The following is a 13,242-nucleotide window of genomic DNA, read 5'->3' as shown; positions in this document are numbered from 1 at the left end:
CACTCGTGCGCCCGCGCGGACGGGCGCGCCGCCAACCCGGTAAAACGAAACAGACCCGAACCCAACTTTCCCCTCCGCCGCGTCCTCGCCCTCCCCTCGGCGCCCTGGACCCCGCTGGGGCAGGCGCGGGGCGCGACGGAGACGGGGCTCTTCTCGCGTGGGGCGGGCCGGGGACCCCCCCCACCCCCATGATGGCGCCTCCCGGCCGCTGTGCGGAGCGGACCTGCCACCTTCTCGTCCCTTCGCCCCAGCCAGCCGGGCAGGGCTCGGCCGGGACGCCCCTCGCGTCTTTGTGGGGTCTGCGGTGGAGAAGCCTAGCTCCCCGGCCCTGGCCGCCTCGGGACCTCCCCGGCCACCGCCACCCCCTCTCTCTCCTCCTCCGCACGCTCCCCGTTTCTCTTCCCCCTTCTGCACCCCGGCCCAGGCCCGTCCGCGCGGCCCATTGTATCCCGCCGGCCCGGGCCACCCTTGCGGGAGCTGGAAGGCGACCGCCGGCGCTGCCCTTGATGCGGGGGGCGCCTGGGGGAGCCGGTCTCGCAGGAGGGGGACACCCGGTGCCCTGGGCCCCTCCGCGTCCCCGGCCGGTCCCCTCCTCCGCCCCAGCGAGGCTCTCGGGGGTCGAGGGAAAGGAAAGTTCGTACCGAAATTCCCTCTAATTTATTCAAAGATTTGGCGGCGGCGCGTAATTTTTTTTCCCCCCTCTTCCGCCTACACCCCCCTGCGTCTCTAAGTGTCGTCTCATTCCTTTCCCTTGACCGGATTTGATTGCCTCACTGCATGTGTATTTGTGAGTTCGCTGTTGAACAACTGTTCATTTACTGCGCTCCCTGGCTTTGTGAGGGTTTCTCGGGGTTGTTTCTGTAGAAGGTGGGGGTGGTGGGTGTGAGAGAGAAACAGAGAGACAGAGAGACGTGGGCTTGTTTTTCTAGTTGCTTAATATATATGAAGGCTTAAAGGGAGAGCATTTCCTTGATTACTTAGAAAGGGAGGAGGGACAGATGCCTGCCCGATCTCACAACTACAGTAGCTGCGGCTTTTGTTTATTTCGAGGCTCATACGATTTTTACATTCACTGCGAGACAACCAGGAAGGCGCTTCCCTTCTGAAAATGAGGCGCGTCTCAGAACCATCTCCTGAGAAAGCATCGTTTTCGTGAGTGCCGTGACAGCCGGCCTTTTTCTTCCTCCTAATGTCCTCTCCTTTCCACTGTCTCTGAAGTTGCAAAGTGGGTGGAATCATACAGAAGTTGCATGATTTCTGTATGTCTTTCCTGTTCCTGACACTCTTAGCAGCTAAATCACGGAATGCCTTTATTTCAGGACATTTCTCGCTCTGCCTGTGGTGGATAACATGTCTAGGTTCAGTAACAATGAAAAAACTGTTCTCTGCCCATGTTGATTTTTCACCTTGTTGATAATTACCACTTTCGTTTTATTGGAAGTAGGCGAGCTGTATTGGAACCACCAATAGAGGTGGGAACAATGTTCACGACCGCAGCGTTTTCAATGAATGTATTTTGTATCAGTGTTATTCTGATGTAGGTACCAGGCCTAAATATGCAATACCGATTTAAGTGTTTGTTCTTCCCTCTCCCTCCCTCTTTCCCATTTGCAGCTATTTGATATTTCTGTGCAGGTGGTTTACATTTGTGTAATATTGCAGTTTTTAGGAAACTGTAACCAGGGTCATGCAGAGATGATTTTCTAGAGGTGGGTGATGCCAGAGCCTCTGTGGGATCCAGGCTGGATCCAGTTTCTTCAGAGGATAGGGATTTGTCCTTGCTTTAGTCTTGACCCCTCCAACCATAGGTATGTAAGCAAATCCATTTTTCCTTTTTGCAGTATCTTTTGATTTTATACCCTTGAGGAGCTGATGACCTTTGCATTTTGTAGAAATGACGGTTTTTAGGAAATTAAAATTTTTAACCTCTTCACCTGTTAGAGTTTAATAATTCTTTTCTACTAAGTTCATCATGGCATTAGGAGTAGAAGTCAGTCTTATTTTCCCAAATATATCTATTAGTTAAAAACTAAATTTCAGATTTTAATTTTGATTTCTAGTAATAGGTTGGTTAGATCGATAAAGAATAAACGAGTATAATTAGACGGGTATATTTAAGCGGCAGTCGCCTACATAATCAAGGCCAAGTTGTGTGTATAAAAGATCTCATTTGTGTAGTCTTACAAGGCTAATGGAGGCATCATTGAGGCTTTATAAATAATGTAAGTTGTGTATAATGTAGAGTCTCCAGAGACAGCAGAGAAAGCATCATTACCAGCCTTTTCAACCTGCTTGAGATCTTAAATTGATTTACAGCACTGAACTGGTGCAAAATGATACATCAGGATGACATGGGGTCAGCCTGTAAAAGTCTATGATGTCAGCCTATTAGTTCAGTCATCATAATTAAACCATATTACAGGGGCAGCTAAGCAGGAGTCTGGCGTTATACTTCAGATATGGGTGGTACATGGATTTCGTATGTAGTGGAAAGGCTGAACTGGGCAGGAATGCCGGTGTTGCTGAAAAGAGGGGAAGGCTTACAGCACTCCGAATTTCTGAAAAAAATTGAAGAGCAATGCAGAGATGTTCAGTCTGCATTGTTGAAGTAGCTTTCCATTTGGTAGTGGAGAAAAAGATGCTTTTGGAGTGCTGATAAGGACCTTTGCAACTCTGATCCCTGTACTGGGTCATGCTTTAATTTAACTTGGCCATAGGGACCTTCTAAAATATCAGGGCTACATACTTCTTATCTCTGATCCTTTTATTAGCACTGAGTTGCCCTGTATTGATGTATCAGCTGACATGTTATTTCTTTAACTAGTCATAGTTACCAGGGCTCCACTGAAAACAAAGATATTTGTATTGAACATAGGAACAATTCAGGAAAAGGAGACTTGTTTTTTGCTTAGATTTCTGGCAATCCTTATTCAATTCATGGGTCATCTAGGGTTGTGCCGTCCAGTAAGGTAGCCATAGTCACCTGGGGTGCATTTAAGTTGAAATTAATTAAAATTAAATAAAAATAAAAATTCATCTCAGTAGCTCCAGCTGCATTTCAGGTGCTAAGTAGCCACATGTGGCTAGTGGCTGCCTTATTGGAGTGTCTGTGTAGGACATTTCCGTCGTGGCAGAGGGTTCTATCGGACAGTGCTGCTCTGGGACCTTTATTTCTCCTTTTCCTCCCTTTTTACTCATCTTTCAGCTACTTCTCTGCTTGTTCCCTCTGCTGATGAGTTTGTGGGGTCTGAGAGGAAGAGCTATATCAACTAATTTTGATACTTACTAGTTGCTCTTATTAAACAATTTGTATGTGACAGTTGAAGCCACTGGATAAAATGCGGTTGACTTTTTTGTGGATTATATTTATCATTGGCATCATGGATCCTAATATGATTTAGAGCTTTCGGTAGGAGAAATCATTGTAGCTATTTTTTTTTTTCTGAGTTTTTGCTGTTTCCTTGTTTTTTAATACTCCTGTTTCATTTAAGCCTCAAAACTTTCCTAAGTACTGTTGTAACATGTCACATTTTACAGGTAAAGAAACTGAGTTCAGAATGATTCACTGTCTCTTGCCTCAGGCTGTGTAACTGGTGATTGTGATATGAACAAGGTCTGACTCTAGGGCCTCACTCCTAACTGTATTTTTTTTTAAATGTTTTTTTGTTTTTGCCTAGAATACCCAAATAATCCTTGTTCTGCGGGACTTTATTATTCCAATATAGATGTGATTTTGCTTTTATTTTTTAGGCTTTTAGACAAATTTTGTGCTATTGTGCTTTTCTTGGTTATCTTCTTTTCAGTGGAAGAAAGGAAACATAATGTTAATACATATCTAAGCAGAACATAAGTGGAAGAATAAATCTGACATAAAAGTAATGCATTTCAAAGACAATTTGGTTTTATCTTTGCTTTTCTGGATAATACTACTTTCCCCTTTTGTTTTTCTTGTATAATCATAATCTAATGGTTCCGAGGAAGAAAGTTCTAGTAGTTCAGTTTATATCATCAAAGTTAGTCTTCCCTTAGCTGGTAAACTCTGCATCTTGAGATATGAATAGTTCATTGCAAATTCCTTGGAATTTTTTTTCTTATATTTAATGTCTACTTTTGTTTAGTGTTATAGTTCAGTCATTCTTAACATTTTTTTGTGTGTGTGTGGGGGGGTCAGGGTTGTTAAGGAATCCGATGAAACTGTGGCTCCTATACCTTCTCATTCCCATCCTCCAATCCAAAAATGCCAATATGCCCTGGGAAGCGTGTGTGTGCACTTAAGTACACAAATTGCGTGATATTTCAGGTGAAGTACATCATGGGGCTCCCTTGCTAAGTACGTTCATAAACATTAGGATTTGTAATTTCCTTTACAGAGAATAGAGATATTTAGTGTTAACAGCTCTTTTGAAGATTTTCTAATCCAGTTGGTTCATATCAAATTGAGCAACCTGAGGCCCGGAAAAGAGCGCTGACTCGCCTAACATCACCTATCTAATGACTGGCAGAGGGAAAGCCAGAGCCGGGGTCACTCTGCACGTTGTTAAGTTCTCATTTTTTTTTGTTTCCTACCATATTTAGGGCATTCGGATGCTTTGGTTTGAGCATATCCAGTGTATGGTAATTTGGGGAGGGGAGAAAGAATTTCTTGATATATTATTGATTTTTTTGTACCTAACATTTATTGTTTGAGCTGAATAGGAATCAAATCTGGCAACCTCAGAGAGATTATTTTTTTTTTTCCGGTTTAAATTTGTTTTTTTTTTTTCATTTTTAGAGATGGAAAAGTCTTATGTCTGATTTAATCAGTGGGACCTTACTAGAAAATGAGTGATCCAAGATTGTACAAAGTTTAAATTAAATCAGGCAATTCTGCTATGTGAATCACCTATCTTGACTCTTAAAAACAAATCACATTCTTAACCAAAAGCTAAAATTTGGAGTATTTAGGGAAGGAGGTGGGAGATCCTAGGGAGAGAATGCAAAGATCTGAGGAGAAAAAGGGTAATTTAAATTTAAAAAGGTAGAGAAGTTTGATAGTAAGTCATAAAATAACATGAAGGCTGATAAAGTGTTCTCTGTACTTGTAATTCTATATAGGGTTTTTCTTTTTTTTTTTTTTTTTAACTTACTATCACCAGTTTATTATGAAGGATACAACTCAAGAACAACCAGATGGAAGAAATACATAGGGCAAGTTCTGGGAGACGGTGCAGAGCGTCCGTGTCCTCTCCAGGTACCCGCTGTCGGAGCACCTGGATGTTCAACAACCTGGAAGCTCTGGTTTTTACTTTTTGGTGCCAAGGTTAGCAAGGTGTGCTTTGATAACAAATGGAGACATCTCTATTTTGCTCCAAACTGAACTCTCAACTATTTATATGATATATAATAATAACATAATATATAATAATAATCTATCATTACCTGGTAGTGCAACTATTCAGTCTAATCTGCTGCTCTGTCATTTGATCTTCCACAAAATCATCTAAAGCATTTTTAACACTCACTTTGGAGTAACTTCCTTAATAAAAAGAAGTAAAAAAAAAAAGCTAAGTTAGGTAGCATGAATGTACGTACTTAAAATTTAAATCAAAATCTTCATTTTGGTGTGTGTTATTAAGATGGTGCCAGTTTTAGAGATGTACAGCTAGTCCTGTAGGTAAAAACATAATGTTTACAGCTACTGCTTGCCAGCTTACAGAAATAAGCAGGTTCTATAGAACAGTCATTTGCATAAGAGAAACTATATTTCTGTCGGGAAAAGCCAAACTTTCATAAATTGTTCAACTCCAGTGACTACATCAGATTTTTAGGAGGGTACTGGAAACCGCAGTATTTGAGCGGTTTAACATCTTTGTAACATTGGTTATAAACTAAAATCAGAACTTTAGGGACGACTCCCTCTAAGGTTCATGGGAATCTTTACCTGGTGATCCTGTGGTGTGGTGGGTTTGATTTCTTAACTAATTTTCTTGACAAGTCTGAATTTAAAGGAACATTTATGCACAACAGTTTATGCACCTGTCTATTTTCGAGCTCAGACTGTAAATAAACACTGTGCCATGTTTGGGGAGAAGAGGATAGAGGAGTCTAGCTTTTGATTCAGAAATAGATTTATATACATAATTTTTAATGCTTTGTTTGTAGCTCCCCCTGAAGTTTAGGGCAGCTGTACTATAGATGTTTTTTCCTACAATCTCAGTTAGGGCATAGTTATTCAAACTATTCATTTATTTTCCTTTCATTGTCTATCTTTTGTGGTTTCTTTGTGGTATGCTTATGCAAAGTGGAAGTATTTCAGACTTTTATAGCTTTTTTTTTTTTTTTTTAGCTTCAAACACCACAAGAAAAAAAGGAAACTAATTATCTTAAGTATTATAATTAGGCACTAAATTAAGTCATTATTTAGTTAGCTGAATGCAGGCTCTTTTGTTTGTTTAGACCAAAAGAAAATGTGTCATTTTAATGGAAGAGGGATTTTGAATATGCTCTTATTTGATAATTTTGATGCAGTAATGTAATAAGTATATGCTTCATTTATTCAATAAATATTTATTAGATCTGAGGGGCTCAGTCATTGGTGAGAAGACACACAAAAATGAAAAATTAAATGCAACAACACCGCAAGCAAGAGCTGTCGTAAGGTAATAGTGGGAGTCAGTTGTTATAGACAATTCACATGAGGACCACTGTGGAATGAGAGGACATGTTGGTTTGCACAGGTGGCAGGGAGAGCTGTTCCGGGCACAGTTGTGGTGTGGAAGGCCCGGGAGGTCAGCGTGAGTGTTGAGGATCTCTAGAGCAGCTCTGTCCAGTAGAGCGCTCTGCAGCAATGGCAGTGTTCTATATTTGCTCTGTCCAACCCTGCAGCCACTAGCTGCAAGTGGCTATTGAGCACTTAAAATGTGGCTAGTGCAACTGAGGAGAACTGCATTTTAAATATTAATTCATGTTTAAATAGCCACTTGTGGCTTTCATATGGGACAGCACCGATCTGGTGAGGCTGGGGAGTAGCTCTCCCTGACCACGGTGTATATTCCTGAAGGGGCCCAGGATGGTGAGGGGGGAGAGATGTTCAGAAAGGTTAAGTTGGAGTGAGAATTTGTGGACCTTAGAGAGCCAGCATAAGGCAGCATTGGGAAGTCACTGAAGGTGTTTGAATATGCAGTTTGTATTGGAAGGGGTAGAGCCTATATGCCAAGAGATTAATAGGAAAACTATTTGAGTAATCTATCTGATGAGGTGAGTTTTGTGAGCAAAAAAAACTCTTGGTGGTTATTTGGCTGTAGAGTAATGGGACAGAGATGGCAGAGATTATTCTTAAGTTTCTAACCTGAATGGCTGGAAAATTAATAAAGCTTTTACATAAGAATAGGGAAAGTAGTTGTAGAAGGAATAAAGATTGTATGAATGACAAATTAGAATTGACAGCTTGAATTTAAGGTGGGGTATCTAAGTATTCTATAGGCAAGTTAGAGATACATAACTAAACTGCCGCTTAGAGATGGGCTTAGAGCTTTACATACAATTTTCCAGTAGTGATCGACTTTGGAAATGATGGTTGAACTTCTAAGTGTGGTTGAGTATCCTGAGAGGATCATGAACAGAGAAACAAAGAACTAGTGGGTTGAATCTTCTATTGAAGCCACAGTTAGGAATTAGAAGAAGGGAGAGGCATGCTTGAAGTAGACAAAAGAAGGATCTGGAAGAAAGACATGGAGTCAGAGGAGCAGATAAACCAGAAAGCCACAGGAAGAGATTCCAGAAACAGGTTCAGAGGGGAAATGTATGGGTCAGGGCGAAGGAGAAAAGGCTGGGCCAATCGAATGCAGTCGAGATGAGGAGACCAGACCGGCCATATTGAGAAATGAGAAATAGGTTCTCAAAATACCCTCTAGTGACTTATGTTTCAAAGTTGATGAGACCCCTTGATGTTCGAAGGTCGAGGGAAAGAAGTTAATGAATAGAAAACAGAGGTGGTGGCGTTAGTGATCTGGAGCACAGGTGACAGGTAAGGAGGGAGAGGTGTCTGAGAGAGAAGCAGAACGGGGTTCAAATGAGAAAGGGAAGCAGATGGCAGAGCTCACGCCAGCTTGTGCTGATTTTCGCGGTAGCGTAGAGGCCAGTCTCTTCGTTGGGATGGTGAGGTGAGGGAATCAGCAGATGGCATTGGAAGATAAACAATAAAGGAGAAGTTTTGGAAGAACCATTGTAGGTGGTGTGCCAGCAAATCTGTGGAGAATTCAAAGTATAAACAGGAGGAAGCCTGGGTTAAGCTTGATGTGGCTGCAGAGAAGACTAGTAGTTGTCACTTTCTGGAATAACTTGGTGACCTGGTAGGAAGATTGGAGAGAAACGTTGGCAGAGATGAGTCTGGCCTAGGGATAGCAATTTGGTTAAGGAATGAGACTCTAGAATCAGGATTCTTGGGTTTAAGTCCAAGCCCCAACACTTAACTTGCTTTTTATAACGTTGGGTAAGCTACGTACCACTGACTCCTGTACCTCACTTTTCCTCATCTGAAAAAGCGAGGTAATAGTACCAGCCTCAGAATGGATTGTAAGATGAAATGAGTTATACTTCCGTATTTCATCTAATCTAAGATGCTGCCCAGTGTAAGACAGTCTTTCGTGTACTATTGAAAAAACTGTCAATTAGACGTGACATACCATTGATTATAAGTTTCCTGGTTTCAGAGGTGTTAAAATGGGAGGGGAAGGTACATCTTACAGTCAGTAAAACATAGAGTACACAAAGGATGTAACACGGACTTCGTACGTGATAAGCCCTCAAAAATGTTATTTATACATTTGTAAAAATGAATGTGATTTTAGAGTCTGGAGTGTTGAGAGTGGTAACACGTCCAATCTAGGTAAGGCAGTCACAGGTTGTAAGGAGTCCAATGGACTGAATAAATTGAGAGGAGTTAAGCAATGGGAATGCTGGTAATGAAACTGTGAAATACCAAGTTTGGGAATTTGTAGATGGAACATTTCCCTGACAATTCTGGATACAGGTTTTTAAAAAAAGCGTAGTAGTTGAACTAATAGAAGAATGCCTTTTAATGATTTTAAAAAGTTATTTAAATTGCCCAGAGCTTTACAAAGTAAGTATTCTGGCATGGATTCTTGTCATAGTGTCAGAAGGAAAGGGGGAAATTGATTTGTGCCTTTTCAAGAGAAGGAAGGATATTAATAGCCAGCTGTAGAGCCCTTCTAAACGTGGCTCCAAACTCAGAAACCATAAAGGAAAAATTTATACATTTGACAGCATTTATGTGACCGAATATGTAGAAATGACCAACCTTTCAGGTAACAAATTTGCAAGCAAGTTACCGTCTTTTGTACAAAACTTTTTAAATCAATGGGAAACACCATCCTGATAGAAAAATTGGCAAAGATTATGAACAAGTAATTCACAAACAAATGAAATGCAGATGACTAATAAACATAAAATATTTGCCGTGTCCTAGATCAGACTCTTCACTAGAATGGTGACAGTTCTCTTTTCTTTTATTGTATTTCTCTTTGTGGACTAGGAAGTATAAGTCGGGGAAAACTGGGCTTTTGGAAACCAAAGTTTCCTGCCTTCTAAGAGAAGCTGGAGTTCCAAGTTGGTACACGATTCGTATAAGCTGGAGTTTTAAGAGACAGGCCTTCCCCATCCCATTTCCTTGATGACTACCCTACTACCCTCCAGGACAGGATTTTGGGATAGAAGTCCCCTCATTAGAAAGTGAAGTGTTCCCAGCCCTTCAGGGCCTGGCTATCAGTTACATGCAGTTTCTTAGTCAACTGGCACAATTGATGAACGGTAAAGACACCAGCACTTATTAGAGCACATCGAAATGGGCCTCTTTCTCTCTTTCCTGAGTTGACGTGTTAGAGTTTATTTATAGCGACATTTTCTTATTCATATGAGATAGTGATGGTCTTGGGATATGGTTTTGATGATTGGGATGGACTGGTTTATAAGGTATTAAAGTAAAAAGTTCTCATATAGTAAAATCTCTTATAAAGTGAAAAAAAAAATTTAAAGAGTTAGGCATCAACATTTAATTTCCCAGATTTTCTCTTAGGGGTAATGGTTAGAGTCGTGGGAATAAAGAAAGCTTTTCACCTTCTGCCAGGAAGGGAACGATCTGCTGGGCACTGGTGGGATCCTTCCCCCAGTGAAGTGAGGTACACTCGGTCTCACCCCCGCAGTGAGTGAGTCCTTACCCAGCCACGAGGCAGAATTGAATTTCACGTCAGCATCTTCTGCCTCACCATATTCTTTTTTTTTTTAACGATCTGCAAATATTTCAAAGTTGGGTGGGGAACAGCTTTTAAGTCTCATCTACAGGCTCAGCACTTGGCCTTTTACCATCCCCTCCCCATTCCTAAGTCCCTTCTGAATGACAGTGACTGGGGAGTAGGGACCCTGGATGCATAGATCCGACCTGTCCCTCACACTCTTTCAGCTGAGTTGGAGAGGGAGGATGAACGTAGGGAAAATGGGTCTTAATTTCATCTAAGAGAGTAGCTTTTCACGAAGGGGATTAATAATGGCGCAGGGACTGTTGCATTAGAAATTATACAGTTAGCCCTATTAAAGCTCAGGGCAGCCGATTGCATATAGCTGGCCACCTCATCTGTTACGGCTTCCTGTTTTGCCTTTGCCTGTTGCTGGCTTTGCATTCTGGCATAATTAATAACAACCTCTTTATTGTCCCTCTGTTTATGCTTGTGTGCTCAGGACTTCTGTTTAGTTTGTTCAAGCTTGAGGGCATGTTTGATTGGTTTTTAATGTTTTTCTGTTAACTGTGAACAAAATTAACTTATCACTTAAATGATTGGCACCCAAGCTGTATTTACAGCATGTATTTGCATTTAAACATTGAAGAGGTTTTTTTGGTCTTATCAACTTGCACAGACCGATGAGATATTGCTCTGTATTCCAGGGAAGCCTCCTTTAAAAAAGATGTATCCCCACTGTAGGGTTCTGCTTTTGTTAAGCTGATATTAATTCAGCAAGTATTTCATGCATTCCTACTGTGCATCCAGCACTGGGCCCTGTTATGGATGGGATAGTGAAACATGTAAGTCAGTTTCTGCCCTGAAGAAGCAATCTTTCTAGTAAGGGGAGACTACGATGATGGAAGAGTTAAATAACAAGCCATTGTTATTAATGTTATATCATCTTAGCTTGAAGCTGTTTCTCCTATAATTGAGGTAGTCTTTCAAAATCAAAGGATTGGGAAAGAAATCTAATGCGGTTGTCAGAGCTTTAGTTTCCTGCCCATTTCTACTGTGGTTGATTTTTTCAGGGAGTTTTTGAGTGTCTGTGTTTATATTTATGCTTATGTTCCTGGTATCTCTCTTATACTTCATAAAGTTGGGACGAGGGGTCCTCAGTATAGGACTTGCACTGAGGATCTTATGACTGAAGCGCAATACATACCTGCTTGTCTCATCTATCTTCTATTTTAATAGCTTTTATTACAGTTAATCTTGAGACAGTTCCTTGAGGGTATGTGGACCGTGTCTTTGTGATCTTTGTGTTAGCGCGATGGTTCTCACCTTGCCTGCACATCAGAATCCCATGAACAGTAACCGCAGCAGGCATGCCTGCCCCACTCCGGATCCTATTCAGGGGTTACGGTGGAAAGCTTTTTAAAATGTACACCATAGGGAAGGCTGATGTGCAGCGGTATTAAGAACTATTGGCCGGACACACAGTCAGTACTTGATGAGTGAGTTTTCTTCATTTTAGCGTTTTTAAAACACGTCAGGAAGTGTGACCTGTGGTGTGTTGTGAGTTTAGTGTGTGCACGCACTGTCTTTTATACCCGGCAGAGCTGGGTGCTAGGTGACCCCTGCTGTAAGGGCTCCAGACATGCCGGTTAATTCCAAGGGTTAACTTTTTGTTTCCTCGTTTTTTCTTTGAGGAGAAAAACGATAGGGAGAACAGGTATGTGCGTTTGACATCTTTCCTTTTTTTTCCTTCTTGAAGAAATCAGCAATTTCTTGTGCCTCAGAGTTTAGGAGTGGAGCTAAATAAAACTGTTGAGGCCCAAAGCACTTAGACTACAGGGAGAAAAGGGGCAGAAGAGTGCGACTGAGTAGAGTAGCGGGTCATCTGGCAACGTCTGGAGAAATTTCTGGTTGTCACAACTGGGGGAAGGCAGGGGTGTTTCTACCAGCAAACAGTGTGTGGCTGCATATCCTATAATGCTACAATGGAAAAACCCTAGAGAAGAGGATGAAAAAAGGGGGTCAGGGGCTGATGGGATAGGGTACTGGAATCACAGTGTCACTGCCTCGTTTCTGCCACACAGGCACACCGTTTGCTTTATCATCCCCTCACCCAGGTCCTCTGCGGTTGAGTACTACTTTTCGCCATTGTCTATAGATAGCATTGCGACCGTATGAGCCATTAAAATGAACATTTTAATGTTTTACTGATAATAAAACATGATGCTTGAAAGAGTTCGTGAGTTAAATTTTCTCTGTCTCTACATTTGCTTGAATAGAAAATGGAATGGGAAAGTATTACCTCAAGAAAAACAGAGAGCCGATAATTTTGTTCCGTTTATGTTTTCAGTAAAGGACCCTAAGAATAATCAGCGGGGATGTAAAGAAAATGAATTTCTTTCTTAAAAGGGTTTAATTTCAGTGTTTCACAGACTCATCATAAGAATATTAAGAGTTGAACACACATATGGGCTGTTGGTGTAAATAATGGTGCCAATTTCCATATGTCTTGTTGAGGTATAGATTATGATTTCTTATCCCATTCTAGGCTCTTTAGATTAAAATTAACTTTTGTCACTGCCGCCCTGATAAGACTCTTGTTTTTTCCATGTTCTAGGGACATAGGAAGATATCAAGAAGGAAAGCAACAGTGAAAAAAATAAATTGGGAAGGGAAGGAATTGGAGGGCTTAAGATAAAACTATAAGCAAATCCTTGCTTGTCAGTTCCTCTACTTTATGCATGCGACAAAGGAGGAGGTTATTTAGGAGAAGCTGGATAGGAGAGGGTTGCCTTGGTGAGCTCCTTCACCTTTCTGTACCTCGGTTTCATAATCTCTAAAATAGTCTTTACCTTCTAGGATTCTTTTAAAGATTAAGTGAGTTAATAGGTGTAAAGTGCTGAGAACAGCGCTTGGTGCTTCGTGGTGGTGCTGATGATAGTGATGATATGAGAATGATATTGGCTACTTGAGCTGTGTTGGAAATTGACGGAGACCAAGGATGCACTGTTGT

At 41.3% G+C, this 13,242-nt stretch overlaps 1 protein-coding gene across 7 annotated transcripts in view; it reads left to right on the top strand.

Moving 5' to 3' along the window:
• LOC105291558 (mothers against decapentaplegic homolog 1-like) overlaps positions 1-13,242 on the top strand; it is a 29,999-nt gene continuing 16,757 nt past the window's right edge. The window contains exons 1-4 of one of the 7 annotated variants that reach the window (XM_023530240.1): positions 794-1,152; positions 5,136-5,299; positions 6,554-6,638; positions 12,314-12,357. In XM_023530240.1, coding sequence (XP_023386008.1) covers positions 5,170-5,299; positions 6,554-6,638; positions 12,314-12,357 — 259 coding nt within the window. In that variant the 5' untranslated portion in view covers positions 794-1,152; positions 5,136-5,169. The other 6 variants (XR_002780124.1, XR_002780125.1, XR_002780127.1 and 3 more) reach the window with 6 other exon arrangements.

The sequence above is a fragment of the Pteropus vampyrus genome, unplaced genomic scaffold, assembly GCF_000151845.1.
Source record: "Pteropus vampyrus isolate Shadow unplaced genomic scaffold, Pvam_2.0 Scaffold47, whole genome shotgun sequence".
NCBI lineage: Eukaryota > Metazoa > Chordata > Mammalia > Chiroptera > Pteropodidae > Pteropus > Pteropus vampyrus.
The sequence above is the reverse complement of the archived record's forward strand: the minus strand, read 5'-3'. Positions and strand labels throughout refer to the sequence as shown.